Raw genomic sequence first — 16,174 nt, forward strand, 5'->3', positions numbered from 1 at the left:
TTCCTCCATCCCACCTCCCCTGCTAGAGCACCAGGGTTTCGTGCATTACAGCTGCATCTTCCTTCCAGATTCCTTCCTTGCAAGATTGGAGGCTCCCTAACCCACTGACCAACCATGTGGGTTCCCAAAATTGGGTGAGAGGTGCTGAGCTGCACAGGAGCGAGGAGCGGGTGCTGCAGCTGAGACTCAAGGCAGGAGAAGGCTCTCCCCCCGTATCCTTCCATATCAGCCAGGCAGCAGCAGCGAGGTGCCACTGCGCTGCACGACTCCCATCTACGCACATTTTTTTCTGCCTAAATCATTCTCATGGAAAAGGGATTACAGACGTGCAATTCCTTTTCTGTAAAGCGTTCAGTCAGGGTGCATATTTAACGAATTATAACGGCCGTTAACACTTGGCAAGAGTGGGCAGCCAGTGAGCAAAACATATTAATTTCATTAACACAAAACTCAGATTCAGTATTCAGTGCTGCGTGACCCAACTCCAAAATCTAATGCTTCGATCTAAGCTCTAGCATTTTTCCTCTTATAAATGAGTGATAAGGACAAATATGATTGTCTACTATTAACGATCTTAGGTAGTGCAGAAAGGTTTAATATTTTTGTGCAAATAACTGTAGGAATCACTTGATATGTCCTGGTCAGCCCTCTCCCCTTTTATTAAGGCTGGTATTTCTTGGGTAGCTGCTTCTGCCCTCATCACTTTTTACTTCGATGCCCACATATTTCAGATGATCTTCAAACCCCGTACTTTCCAGGACTCAGCAGCAAAAATTCTCAGAATAGCCCGAAGTGGAAGTGACAGCGCTGCAAGGCAGTTTAACCCCCTCAGAGTAAAATTGGCAACAGCTTTTAAGGTATCAGATTCCTTTGCAACTTCCTAAATCCTCCCTAACTCTCGAGTTTTTTTCCCCTTTTTGAAAAAAAGAACAAGGTTGGCCTCCTCTAAGACTGTTGGGAACTCATTTTTATTGCCTTAAATGCAGCAGAATTTATAAGCTGCTTTTTCACTAGTTGAGCCATGCAAGCATGTTGCACTGACAAAGCTTTAAATTTATTATGTAGAAAATTTAAGATCATTTCAAGAATCCATAAGCATGGATTATGTCAGTCGGTTATTACATAAAGTAACATGATACAGACAGATACTAAAAAATAACTCTTAGGAGCTGTTTATGGCAACTTGCATGAAGAAAAAAAAAAATCAGTCTGATTTTAAGTATCTAGTGTATGTAATAAAACCTAGACCACTGATAGAAAAAAAGGCCACTTCTAAACCAGAGGTGTTCCAACGTTATTTCTACATGTTAATTCTGATTAATTTTATGAAATCACCAGTGCCACTGTATGCCTCAGAAAAAATGAGGGTTAAAACTCTTTTAGCCTTAGACCAGTGGAGATGCAGCACTGACAGACATGTTAATGCTCACAACAGCTTTGGAGTTACCTCTGAGCTGAGCTGGAACTGGACCAGATGATGTCCCGAGGTCCTTTCTAACCTAAACTCACCTGTGATCCTCCAGTTTCTCCTTCATAAGGAACAACCCTGGATCAAGGTGGGGAAAGCCAGCCAGGAGGCAGTGTTGTCAGCTCTTACCAAAAGCAACTTACTAGGAGAAATTGCACTGCAGGATTTAACTAGCTAAAAGCTTGCCAGAGAGCAGGAGGAGGTCCTGCTCTCCCTGCCTAGCCATTCCACCACAGCCCTTGCACCAGCTCTGGTGTTAACAGGATCTTCACTGAGCCAGCTCAGCTCGCTAACCAGGTTGCTAAAGCAGAGTAAAGCTCAGTAAATTAAAAACTGGCTCAGCAGATGACTGCTAGAAGCCTGGCACATAGCAGAGATGGAGAGGAGTGATTGCAGCACTCCGTTTCAGCAGCAATAAACCCTTAGTCTGATATCAGCAACTTAACAGTGAACTTTGTGGGAGAAAGCCCTTGATGTATGCATTTGAACAATTCAAGCATAGATATCCAGGAATAGTAAAATTCACCTCTACAGAAAGAGGAATATACCCAAAAAGCAAAATGATTAAAAAAACAAAACCCTTTGGAAATCAAGAGATCCTACTCACTCTTACTCTGTTTAGATTTTGATTAAACCTCTGAGACATTGAGTTGCATGCTTCATTAGGTATTGCAGAAGTACATGATGCGCACTTCTTAGGAAAAAACTTCCTAAAATACATACATATATATATATATATGTATATATATATATATATATATATATATATATATTTCCGATTTGTTTCAGAAGTTGTGTCATTTACTCTTTCTAGTGGGTAAACCTAAGCAGTAGCCAAGAAGCTCCCACCTAAAGATACACTCAAACTGGATGCCTTGGAGAAAGATGAGCACTGGATTTCATAGCTGGATCTCGATTTATCACATGTAACAGTACCTGAAGCAGTGTAGTGCAAATCTGAAAACATGAAAGCTTTTGCTAGAACTTCTCAGGCCTATAGCAACTTGCAAATAGACTGGTCTGGCATGAGGTCCAAACCCAGTTGCTTCATGAGGATCTCACTGGGAATGCTACATGCTGGTGACTAGTTTATTTCATGAAAAGAAGAAAAAAGCTAAGAAAAAACTTGTGATGCACAAAAATGTTAATAGTAATAGAATCTTAAAATTGCTTGTGAGAGAAAAACAGCAACTTGCAATTTAGCATTACAAATCTTATTTACAATGCAAAGCATTATTCATTATTCTTACTATTCTACGGATACCAGGACTAGGATGATAGTTAATTTAAGGCTTTAAAATTCATAGGATTATTCTGTCTGTCAGGCTTTCTAAAGACAAAGATAATGAGATTAACACACCTGAAAATACACTTAGTGCTAGTACAGCAGGAGACTACTAATTCAGAAGTTTTTAGGGTGTCTGTTATTTACGATCTCACCATGCACACAAGTATAAAAGTGATTAATTTCATTTGGTGACCAAGCTAAGAAAGAAGTTCAAGGAAAAATCATTTCTATTCAAACAAAAGAGTCTTCTTCTGCTGAAACCAAGCAATAGTAAGTTATTTTCTGGGGAATAAAAACCTAGGTATTTCATTTCTGAGTTGTTTTTTAACCTTTAGAAATATTTAGCTAACTAGAAAGACGCATCCCTATTTAAGGATGAAAGTTAAAATCTATTTTGGAGCACAACCAACTACAGAGAATTAGAAAAATAATAATTAAGTTTGGCTAGAGATAGTGTTACCAGTGTATGTTTAGACTGGAAATAAAAGCTCAAACTTGGAAACAAGTACCAATTCTTACTATTATGTCTAAGCGGATAACAAAAATGTCCTCTTACCGTAATGCAGAGTAGACTCCCAAAGATAAGAAGGAATAGTCTGGATCGTAGTACAGATAGACCGAGGACACGCAGTAGGGCAGGATATCAATTACACCCACAGCAATTATCTTCCCATCTAGCCAGTACTGCTGGTGAAAGGAACCATAGCCGCACTCTGGTCCATTTGGGGGATTCTCTGCCTGGACAGAAACGGGATATAATTATCAGCCTGGTAGACTTCCAGTACAACAAGTATTTTAGAAAGGTTTTTAAAAGAAAAATAAATACTGTGAGAAGTTATTCCTGCTGTACGTGTTTACCAAAAGGTAAGAGGGAATTTGAGAAGCAGTGAGAGCCATGTTAGTTCTCTGTAGCATTTGTGATTTTCACTTTACTCATCCTCAGCAAACTCTACGTACCACCTTACAAACCGTGTAAGGTTTACTCTGTATGACCAAGTATTTTTTCATCAGAGAAGCTGAAACTCCTTGCGCCACGTAACTTGGGGAGCTCCTGCTTTGCCAGCCCACGCCAGGGCAGCTTCTGGAAGAGCACGGAGGGGCTGGCTGCTGGGGGGTGCTGGGGCCTGAGGTCTCAGGGGAGCACACTTCCCTATGGGGAGAAGCTCCTAAACCAGAAACTGATGCTTCAGCTTACAAAGAAAACAATCTCCTAATTTAAACTGTATTACACAACCAACTCTGGCAGGGCTTTTTCTCCAACGTCAGGTTTACTTTAATCCTGAATTCCACAGCGCTCAACTTAATTATCCTCCTAGTCATGTTTTTCACTGTATTGCCAGATCTTCAGAAAGCTGCTTCTCACTCAATAAATCTGACAACATTACCTGCTATTACCAACTGTTTTGCATTACAACAACAAAAGGTGGGTTTAATCAAGTATTTTGATACAGTAGCGTGGACTGAAGACATGATGGGCAGTAGAAGTTATTCTAATTGGTACCACATGTGTCAAGAGAAATCAATCACATGAACCAAAATCATTTCAGCTGACTTACCCAACCATTTAGTCCCAAATAAAGGCTGTATAATGAAATGTTTGCATTTCTATGTAGTTATATAGCATCAAAGTAGATATAAAAATAGATATGCAGCTAGCTACAGATACTGTAAAAGTGAAATGATCCAATACCTGAGAGCTAAATCTGCAGCATACAAGGCTATTAGGTAGGACACTGACATACCGAGCTGGGTTCTGCTCATTTAGAGAAAACCTACTTACTTGGGAGTGATGGTTTCATACAATATCCTCAGCTTTTCAGTAGAGCCAAATGAACTCAGAGAGTCAGTATTAGCATTTTTAAGCTGGGACATGGTCAAAGTTTGAGAGCTTGGAAAAGGTTTTCTCTGCAGGCAGCCCTAAGAGAACAGGTTGAGTTCTCTTCTCAGCTAGCAGGGTGCAGCACGGGGCAGAAGAAAAGCAGCAAACCAAGGGGAAATGTGATTTGTAATCTAATACAGACTTGCTTAAGTATCAGATAAAACAGACTGTCAAAAAAAAAATCACCCTATAGGATTTAATACAAGTTAAAAAGATTGTCTAAAACAACACGGAAAAGATTTCCACTCAGAGCAAAGTCTCCTACAGCTAAAGGGCCGCTGTGCGTACAGGGCCCTGCCTCAGAGCAGCAGGGCAGGGGCTCGGCCCAATGCCTGGCAGCTGAAGCATCAGTTAAGATCTGTTAGTGAGGCACGAACCACCCCGTTATTCCTCTAATTCAATTACAAAGCCATTTCTGAACATAAAAGAGGCTGTGTTCTTTAGCAGGGATAACAAGCACAGTACTCATTTCAGGCAAAGTGTTCAGGGATCTCCGTTACGTTAAGTAAATACCATTTCTAAGAAGCACAACATTTTCATCCTCCTTGAGAAGTTTCCATACAATATAATCCTTTGTAACGTTTGTACACATTATGTTTTCTCCGATTTCTCAGTGAACCCTTGGCTCCATTACCTGGGTTTCTCAGGAACCATCCAGGCACTTTGACGTGTCACAGGTTTAGAGCACCAAGCCCTGTCCTGCAGCAGGCTGCCCCATTTCACAGCACTGGCACGGCCCCTGGGGCCCTGGCTGTCAAAGGCGATGTAAAATGCAAGGGACATCATGCAGGTGAGGCCCAGCAGTGGGGCTTACCTTATGGACACGAAATAACACACCGTAGTAGCCCTTGTGCTACAAAAACATGAGCTGTTCTTGCCACCAAAAGCATCACCACTTCTGTGATTGATGAATCAACAAATGTAACATCAGGGACGTTACATGGGGAGAGAGTGAGATCAAAACCAATATTCCCTTATCCCCTTTCACACTGAAGTTCAAATGATACCACGATTCTATGATAGATGCCTTCAGGTCTTCTTAAGCAAACAAAACCCCCACTATTCTAGGGAACACATGTAAGAAAGAACAGCAAATCTTTAAAATGAATTGTTTGCTTTGTTTATATTCATTAAATAAGTTGTGTTAAAGGAGTAAACACTAAAAGCAGACCTAAAACTCGGGCTGTGAGAGTCAAAGCACAACTAACCATGCTGTGATTAGGAATTGTTAAAAACACAGAGTTTTCATAGCTATTTCTGCCTCGCATTTTCTTCTAATAAGGCCTAGGAATTACTTATTTTTTTCAGCGTATAGTAGGAGTTTAAAAATACAAAGGATTTGAGTGAGCCATCATCAGAAGACAGGGGTGTAGATGGCTCTGTTGCCTGCTTTTAAGCTGCACGGTGCAGCTGAACAATTATGCAACATCTCCAAATCTGCAGAGGAGGAAAAAAAAATCCAGAGGGGCCAACTTGTTTCAAGCTAATAGTTTAAACTTGAGCTTCAAGACAATGAATTGTTAATAATGTGATGATAGGGAAACAAAATTATGCAAGAACTAAATCTAAAGACAGAAATTAAACAGTTTCTTCAAAGTTTAGCCTATACTGCAGAGAAAAGTATAACTTATTCCATTATATATTAATTCTATGTCCTTGTATTCTGCTTGCTGTTTTTTCATTACCAAGTGATTGCTTACATTTAATAATGCCTTATTAAAATTTAAATGTTTAATATCATCTGATATTACAAGTTGCTCCAAGTGGGTCACTTCAATAGAAGTGCTTACAATGAAAATTTGATGATGGTGAGAGCGCTCAGTGTTGTTCAAAGCACACCAGTCTTTCTCTTTACTTTGAGGAGAGGTTTCACTGATCCTATTAATATAGAAATTGCACTGATTAACCCCCATGCCAGCCTGGAGTGCAACTGCAGACAGTGCTGCACAGTCACCCACCAGAAATGCACCGTGACCCTGATAACTGTCGGATTATTTTCTTCTGGGAGGTTTCATGAAATTTCCTACTTTGAACATTTCCACTTTACTCTCTGCTGTGGATGGAAGGAGGAGTAACATATGAAATCCACACTACCTCATACAAAGAAAAAAAAAAAAGCAACAACAACAACAAAGGAAAGTCTTGATTTCTACACTCTAGAAGTTATTTGCCAAAGTGAAATGATTAATTCCAGCAGCTCTTCTCCCAGCGGCACACGCACAAAACCTGCCATATGGTAGATTTCTATCTCTTTTGGTTAGCAACATATTTCCTGTTCACTGCTATGTCCTCCTTTCATTAGGGATTAGTGGAGGTGCTGTGAAAGCAGCCTACAAATACAGGCTGTGTCAGCAGAGGTAGCACTACAGGCTTTCATTAAAAAAGGGGAGGGGAGGGGGGGGGAGGAAAAATAATGCACCGTGGTGGAGCATCTGACAAATGAGGAGAGGCTTGAGAAAGCTGAGACACTCAGCACCAAAATCAAAATGACTCGGGAAGGTTTCATCAATGTGGGTAAATACCTGATAGGAGGGAATAAAGCTGAGGGATCCAGAGTTTTCTCGGAAGTGCCCACTGATGGGACAAGAAGCAATGGGCACACATTAAAAATTAAAAACCACATGAAATTCAAGCTGAACACAGAAAACACTTCTCTGCTTCAAGTGATCAGACTGCCCAGAGAGGTGGTAAAGTCTTCATCCTTGGAGATCTTCAGACCCCGGCTGGACACAGTCCTGGACAAGCTGCTTTGGGGGGCCCTCATCAGACTAAGCTGGTGGGTTAAAATGATGCAGGATGGGTATTTGAGAACTGAGTGCAAACAGTTACAGAAAGATCCCATAATATCGAGTAATTGACATGACAAAGGTAATAAATACAGCGTCAAGCTCATGGAAAAAAAAAAAGTGGCTATATGTGCATCCAAAACAACAGGTGTAAGCAATTTACACTTCAAGATATTTTTGAGGCTGATCAGTTTTATAAAACAATCATCTTCATGCTTAGCATCAGTCAAAATGGAAAAAGACTAAAAAGTGCTTAGGGAAGGATTTATAAAGAGAAAAAAAAAAATCATTGGATTGCCTGACACCACCTGAGCACTGAGGCCAGGCGCGGTCATCGCACCAGGATGACCCAGGATGGCTGCAGAAGGACAAAGGCACCCCTAACTGGTCATCAAAAACTAAGAATCCACCACGATCACCTCCAGTTTTTCCCATGCCCTCTTCCCATAAAGATTCTCACTTGGGCACCAACAGGCTACGAATCCACACTGGTTTTTGCTAGGAGTCCTGCAGCCGCCCTGCTCCAGGCCAGGAGCATTTACATCTACTTCCATCGCTGGAAGTGGCAGATGGCAAACACTCAGCTGTAGCTTCTAAGAGGAAAGGAACACTAAACAAAAAACAAACAATCCCTTCCCTCTGCTGTGCCCTGTTTACTGCCAGAAAATTGCCTAGGTTTCTGCTACCACATCCTATATCGTTTTTTAAACTATTTCATTTCTCGTGCCAGAGCCCGTAGCCAAAACTGAAACTAAACAGGATCCTAAAATTGAGAAAAAAAAAAAAAAAAAAAGCAGGAAGAGTCCGGGTGTTGATACTATTTGCAGCTAATAATGGTATTAAAAATTCAAAACAATTACAAATTGAAATCTTGTAAGGCTCAAATTTGATTTTAAATTATTTTTGTTCAAAAGAGTAAACAGACTGCACACTACCAGTTTTGCTCGTGGCAACTGTTTCAGAATAAAGAATTTCAAGAATCCCTTGGCCTCTGATATACAACCGCTTTTATTTAACTCCATCTAATTGAAGACATCTGCAGTGGTGCCACACAAAATTTAATTCAAGCTTCGAAATGTCAATAAAAAGTGTCTGTAAGAAACAATACTGGTATAAACCTGGCAGGGAAGTGTGCATCAACATCTACGTAGCCATACAAAATTAAGAATATAATGGCAGTCTGCTGCCTGGGTTGACGAGGTGATAAAAGCCCTTTTCCTATAAAGTCTAATGAGCTCTATTACTCTTCAGCTTTCAGGAATGCAAAGGCCAGCGGACTCAGCAGAGAAAAGCAACAAACCCTCCACACATGGATCCATTCAACCCGCGACATATCGAATTACTCGCGTAATTACTATAACCTGACAATTTCATTACACTCACGTGGTCCTTGGCTCTCTAAGGCTAACAAGACAGACAGTGCCACGAACCCACGTTTCTTTTCCAGTAGGCAAAGGACTAAGAGCATCTCTCCTTAATTTTTAACTCACGTTGTAGTCAAACACAAGGTCAATAAATTATTTTGGAATACATTCTTTCAAGGAAATAAATCAAGAACACAAAACCACAGCACTTTCTGCCTTTTTTTTTTTTTTTTTTTTTTTCCTAAATGCAGAGATATGAAATTTAGTGATAGTTCCTTATCCAGCTCTGCAGACTCCTTTGAAAATTCAGTGTTATCTTCCCTCCTGCCTGGTGATGATACAAACACTGTGACACCTGCACCCATAGCAGTGTACTGCCTGCAAAAAGTGAAGAGGGATGAACACGCTCATTTCAAAATTTGTGTCTAGACTTAATACATACCTCAAGAGGAGAATCACAGAGGAATCGTGTGAACTGCATCAAGGTAGATTCATCAAAAATATGTGCCCAAGAAGACAGTCCGAATATGCAAAGCAGAAAAGCAAGAAATAATGTTAGTAACACTTCAGGATACATTAACATTCAGACAGACGTGCTTTCAAAACCATATACTTGAAAAACACCAACAGGATTTAGGAGGTGAAATAAAATTCCCGAACAAATTCCCACTTTCTACTTTGTTCCTATGTACAAACAAATATGATCCAAATGACTAATGATCCAAAACACTTCATTCTCTCACATCCCATTTTCAAACATCTTCTATTCTACAGAATTTAAATTTATCACTATCTTTTATTTGAAGTAGACATTGCCCCTCTCTATGACTGCCTGCAACAGGGAGTCTCTTCCCAATTCCACTGGTACCTGCCCCATCTCTAAAGGGATTAGGGCCATCATCTCTTTTAACAGAAATTTAATAAAGTCTCTTTGCAATCAAAATCAAGAGCAAGCCTGTTCAAGTCTAAAGAAGAAGAGGGGAAAAAGAAAAATCAGCTTCCTGAAAGTGCAAGCATTTTCCAAACCAGATTCTTGACTCAAACAAAATGACGTGCTACAGATAATCAGACAAAGGCAAGCTTTTAATGATTGTGCAAGTTTCTAAGAGTAGTAAAATATAATAGCTATTTATTTACCATCATTTGCTTATTTAATACGAATATCTCCTTAGTGGTGGATTCCACATAAAACACATTAAAAGATATTGCAAAATTCTATGAATTTAACCCCAAAACATTCCTTTGTTAAAGAGCTAGTTTGTGTCACACAGCCAAACTCCCCCTCCTCTAATAAGCCGAACAATTTAATAAATCAGTCATGACCAAACTGCAAAACAAGAGTAATCAACAACTTCTGATTTGAAGTTTGATTTAAAAAAAAATATGCATAAACACACACACAAAAAAAAAAAAAAAAAAAAAAAAAAAGACCGTTCACAAGATTTCTTGGTCAAGAATTCTATGAATTTCTGAGATAAATTAGAGAAGAGTTTTCTGCTTAAAGGGGGATAGATAAAACTGCAGGTGATTACTTGTCAAGCATCCCATTTTTCCCTGGGCGGGGGAGAAGAGGAAGGCAGGCAACATTAAAAAGTGCCAACACTACAAATTGCTGACACAGGACTGAGGCCCATATACAGTCTAAGTAATTAAAACTTTATTTTCCTCAGAAAATGCCATAATTCAGATTTTAGAAATCAAAATGCAGCCTCTGGTAGATATATGGATCTGCAAACATTACCTGGACCGTTCTATTGTAGCTGGAAGTGAACACCGAATCTCAGCCTGCCCTAAGATGCACTAAAAGGTGCTCCAGCAGTGATGCTAACAGACAAGACCTTGCAGAAGTCAGACTCCAGATGTTTTCCCTCTCCAACACACAGCAGCATTCTAGTTGAGCTGTGAATGGACAGCAAACTTTTGGGATGAACACTGAATTTCGATTAAGCTGCTCTTGAAGACAAGGGTAACGGGCATTTCCTACAATCAGCCATTTCAGATGTCCTCACCACCAGAGTGGTGGATGCTCTAAATTATTGAATTTAGATAAACAAATGCCTGTGAGATCTTAATTCAATTCCAGAATTTTTATTGGTTTGGTGGGTAGGGTCAGAGATTAAGGGGAAAAAAAAAAAAACAGGCAATACTTGAAGAAAAAAAAATGAAAATCTGAATTACCGAGTTATGTTCCCATAAAAAAAGACCAGAGATTTACAAATTCCTGCCCTGCTCGTGCATCAGCCCTTACAGCCAGCGGGAGGATAAGCCATGTGTTACTCATTTTGATGTCAGAAGACCCCCGATAGTTCTTAATCTGTAACTTTAGCTTTATAGTGCAAGTTAAACCCTATGTTAAACCCTATGGGTGAGAAAACGGAGCCAGCACCACCTTTCAAATGGTTTTCTCCATCCTCCCAGCCCTGCTGGGTTTTGGGGCAGGGGAGGGCGCCCCAAGCACACCCCAGCATCCCTTCGGCTTGCTGGGGGCGCTGCAACTGGTGGCCAGGAAAAAATTAACTGCACTTGAATTTGTACCACCCTCGTATGGGGAGAAATCACTGCAAGTTTTATTACGGATTAGTTCATCTGTTTATACTCGAGGTTCTCAGGTCAGATCATTTTCTGAACCAAGCGCTAGAAAATTTCAGCAGATTGTGAATCTCTTCTAGAAGTCACTTAAGAAATTGTTTTGCTTTAAAAGGAAGAATTTAAAGACATACAGAGATGGAAAATAACAAATATTTTAGATTCCCTGACCTTTGCTATTGTCTTCTCAGCCCTTACTCTCTCCTCCCACCCCCATACCCACAACACTTTCATCATAACCCAGGAATATACCTGGACTACACAGCTACTTAAACTAACATAAATGTAAGATTCATTTTCTAAATTAAAAAAGTCTCATTTTAATACTGTAGGATAATTACGAACACAATTCAAAAATGATTCTACAAACCATGAAAGAAACACAGTCAAGAGCTGGTGTTTATGCCAAATAAATCAATCTGTCATACAAGCACAACTGGAATTCCTTTCACAAAGTCACGCTCTCCTAATTTTCATTTCAAGCTGAATTACTTAAGCTTCAGTCTTTTAAAAACTATATATATGAAATCCACAAGATTCTTTCCCTGGTGCAAACCGATTTCAATTGCCATAAAGAAGCCATCGCCACCACAAGACCAATGGGAAATAAACTCAAACACACCCAATACGACTAAAAGGACACTGCTAAGAATCAAAACGGAGGGGGAAAAAAGGCAGGAAGACAACTGCTTGAGTGCAAGCACGTGCACACCTTCAAAAAGCTGCACTAAAACCAGAATGCTAACACCTGCTGTACGAGGGAGGATGTTCAGATGCCGTGGATGCTGACATGTAGGAAACCCAAGCGGCCTGGCACCAAAAGAGCAGTTTCCCCATTTTGAGTGCTTTCCAGACATCATCACCTCTTACAAGTTCAAAATAAAGATGTTTCTGCTCTCAAGCATTAATTGTCCTTCTTCGTTTTCACTTGTAGAGTGACAAAAGTGAAAAATACTCAAATAATGAACAAACAAACTAAAAATTTCAATCAAACTTCTGTGAGGCTAGAACCTAGTAACTGACCCGCAAAATACAAGGATGAGGAACTCTCCAGGCAACTGGACTGAAATCGACCTGAGAAACGAACAATGCTCTGTAACATGGTGTGTGCTGTAAAAATACAGAAAATGAGACAAAATCAAACAAGATTAACAGGAAGAGCTGATGCCAAGCTATCCCACTATCCTTGAAACATCACCGTAGACCTATGTTAACAGGAAAATCAAACGTTTATTCTGGAGCTGACATATTTAGCGTAGGTCAGCTCCAGAGTAAATCTTTGATTTTTTGATAACATAGAAAGAGGGATTTAAAGTTTAAATGCGTATCTTAATGATAGTTTTCAGACCAAGAATTGAAGTAATGAAACAAGTGATTGGTGATGGGACAAAGCTTGCACCTCATAATGATGATTTCGATTCCATTATGGGATGACAGATTCACTGTTTCTTTTGAGCAGGCAAAGCCACAATCTCAAAATAATGGAAATCCCTCAGTCTACAATAAGGAGTTCTTTTTAATTTTATGTGGACATACATAGAAAACTCAGTGTCAAAATTACGAAAACCACGTAAACCAGGATGTACATGTAAAAACTCTGATCTGAAATGGTATGGACAAGTTGCTTAGTTAACCAAACACCTAAATTCTTTGGCTCATAGGGCCACAGCGCTGCTGCCACGAGGCCACGGGAGCATACTGAAAGAATCAGGCCGATCCAAAAAGTGCTCTTGGATTTAAAATTAGGTTTATCAGAGACCTGACGTGCAAGGTAACTGAAGCGAGACGTTCTGTGGCAGCAGCAGCCCACCACGAGGAGCCAGGCATCAGATTAGCGCTGTCAGCAACTGAGCTGATAAAAGAGCCCATTCAAGAGCATTATAAAAACGTACTGCTGCCTGGGCAAGCTAAGGCAGATAACAATGACCACAAAGGCTCGATTTTTTCCCCAGAATTCTCTCGCTAGAAAAAAAAAATCAAAAAAAGAAATAGGAAACTGGGTTAAAGAGACCTAAAAATTGGGAGCTGGCTGCCGGAATCGATCAGAAGGCGCTCCCTGGCATTTCCTAGGCTGGTCGCTCCGCTTCCTATAGTAGTGCAAGTGTATTTCTGGGAGGCAATTAAAGAAACTGGAAAAGGAAAAAAAAAAAACGATACCTATTTCAGTAATTTCTTGCACCTTTCCAAACAGTGTATCTTTTGTGTGTTGATAAATTCTTTTCTTCCAAGACAAATATTTAGTTAAGCACGAAGTAAAGAGAGCGTCCAGCTCGCTCTGCAGGCGGAACTGAGACACGTACTATTTTTCTACAAGCTTGTCATTATAAAACACCCGTGAAAAGTTAAATAAAATGCTTGCTTCAGTAGGCCTCAACAGCAATAAACCGTTCACTCTGGCTCTTTCTGGAAACTACCGTCGAATTTTTATGATCATTTATGAAAATGTTTTCTAACTTGTGTAGCTGCCACATAGCTTGTTTTGGTTACACTTCAGCCCTTTTCTTAAAGGCAAAACCTACTGTAAACAGACTTAAAACCAAAAAAAAAAAAAAAAAATTCACATTAATGAACCAGGTATATTGTAGCAGTGTTTTAAACCACCCATCACAATCATTCAGTTCACCAGCGAAGAGGCACGAAGAAAAAAAATGCTTGGTTTTTACATGGCAATATATTATTAAATAAACTCCATTTGGAATTACAAGCACTCTTGTTATTTTTTTCAACAAGAACTGATTACAGCTAAAGAACAGAATTAGCCAATGTATATATTTATGTTCTAATGTATATACAATACATAATATATAAGACAGTTACTATGTTGACAACCTCAAGATAGATTCAAAAAAAGGGCAAGATTGGGTCAGAAATGCAATGTGTCTGGTGAGATGGACACTTCACTGAGATGAACTGGTAGAGAGCTACTTTGTTCTGCCCAAATTAGCTAATGAGTACATTATTGGGATCAAAAAGTTTCTCTCTTGGCATGAAAGGGCCCAGAAAAAATATTTTCACAGTATTCATTTTATTTACTATCCCTGCCTGCAGAGCTCCGCGTTTTGACTGATGAAGCTCCACATCTGCATCTACCGTTTAAATACCCAGAAATGCATTTTAACACTTCAGATTTAGGGCAAGCAGGTATCAAAATGTTCCAAAATGTTTCAGTTAATCACCCCAAAGCTGGGCAGGTTGGATCACAGAAATCCTCCAGGTGATTTATATTCTGCAAAGCCCCCCCTGCATTTCCTATGCAGAAACCCAGGTATTTTGCTGTCAAGCAAGACTTGAAACGTTTGCAAATCAGGATTTGTCTTCACAAAGCAGATCTGCTACTAAGCTTCCTTAGATCCAGCTTCACATCTGAAGAGCCAGCCTAGCCTTTGGACCCAGTTAGGGTTTCTGTCTTGTTTTCAGATTTTTCTGCTGTAATTCGATGAAGCTAAAGGATAAAACACTGGTTACTCTCATACTCTTCCTCTCTTGAGGCAGCCCCAGCAGAGAGGCAGTGACACGCCAGTAGAGCAAGCTATCTCTGCTGCACCATGGGGCATCTGTGCTTGATTCCATCACCAAAGCATTTCTGTCTCTAGAGCTGCAGGAGACAAAGTTCACTCTTCTCTCTTCTTCTCACAACATTATTCCATACATTATTCTGCTGGTTTTCTTCAAGTGGCCAAAACCCAGGTATCAGCACAACAGCGCCACGAAGCACAGAATTGGTTACGTGGCTTCATCTGTAGTCTTAGCAAGGACTTTGGAGCAAAAACCTGCCTGGAATTCAAATGCCTATCCATTCAAATCCGCTAGCTGTCATCATTTAAATAACCATTTGAAAAGTTAAAGAATTCTACTTTCACGTTCTCTACTCCAGCTAATTGAAAACATATATAAAAAGCAATTACAAAAAATGTAATTATTTCTACTACACTGGAAAGAAAAATGTATTTCAATTCTGCTTTGTTTGGGGATAACAGTTGACTTAACTCCAGCACCAAAGGAAAATAGAAGCTGTCAGAGCTGATGAAATCTGCTGTAAGCATAAATCAAGATTCATTATTATAACAAATTAATAGCCAACATACAGCTATTCTTACATTGCTAATGGAATAAATATCTGATAATAAATGTTTGCAATAGCAGCACAGCTTTTTTCTTTTATGTACTACTCCACATTCAATACAGACAGATCAAGCGCTGGAAAAACATCAATGAAAGAACAAGTAGTTAATGTGCATTTATGAGAATACATCAAGTTTGGATGATCCAAAGTCGACTTCTAAATACAAAGAATAACTGAAGTGCCTTTGTAACAAATTAAAGATATTTTAATGCAGATCAACTGCAGTATGCAGTATTATATGCAGAAAGTCTTATAAAGATTACTAAATAAAAGACTACTGCTCTTACAGACCAATAGTGAGCATATGTTACTACATCATCCAGCAAAATAATCAAATGCTATTAAAATGCAAGTTGCTCAACATCCCAAAACCTCCAGATCACAAAACCACATTTGTCCATTTTGCTGTGTAGAAATTAAGACAAAGCTATATTATAAAGACTCATTATATTTCTTCTGACAATTGAAAAAAAAAAACAAAAAACAAAAGAGGGGACAAAGTGTCATTCATAAAATTTATTTGAACAATCATGGTACTCTTGATCTGCTGATCAGCTTTGTGTTCCAACTGATCCTGCACTGAAATACAGGGAAACAATGCCTCTTTAACCAAAGGATGCTCAGCCTGGTATCGCCTCTCTGTTCATTATCGAAGTTGCCCTTATTCAGGTTTTCCCAGG

At 39.5% G+C, this 16,174-nt stretch overlaps 1 protein-coding gene across 4 annotated transcripts in view; it reads right to left on the reverse strand.

The window, feature by feature from the left end:
• The window catches only part of ATE1 (arginyltransferase 1), an 84,739-nt gene that overhangs the window by 48,436 nt on the left and 20,129 nt on the right, over nucleotides 1-16,174 (reverse strand). For all 4 annotated transcript variants that reach the window (XM_032191083.1, XM_032191082.1, XM_032191081.1 and 1 more), the window contains exons 8-9: nucleotides 9,228-9,260; nucleotides 3,313-3,494 (exon numbers count right to left, since the gene is read on the reverse strand). In XM_032191083.1, the coding sequence (XP_032046974.1) occupies nucleotides 3,313-3,494; nucleotides 9,228-9,260 (215 nt within the window). The remainder of the gene's footprint in view (nucleotides 1-3,312; nucleotides 3,495-9,227; nucleotides 9,261-16,174) is intronic.

Source organism: Aythya fuligula, chromosome 7 (genome assembly GCF_009819795.1).
Source record: "Aythya fuligula isolate bAytFul2 chromosome 7, bAytFul2.pri, whole genome shotgun sequence".
Classification (NCBI taxonomy): domain Eukaryota; kingdom Metazoa; phylum Chordata; class Aves; order Anseriformes; family Anatidae; genus Aythya; species Aythya fuligula.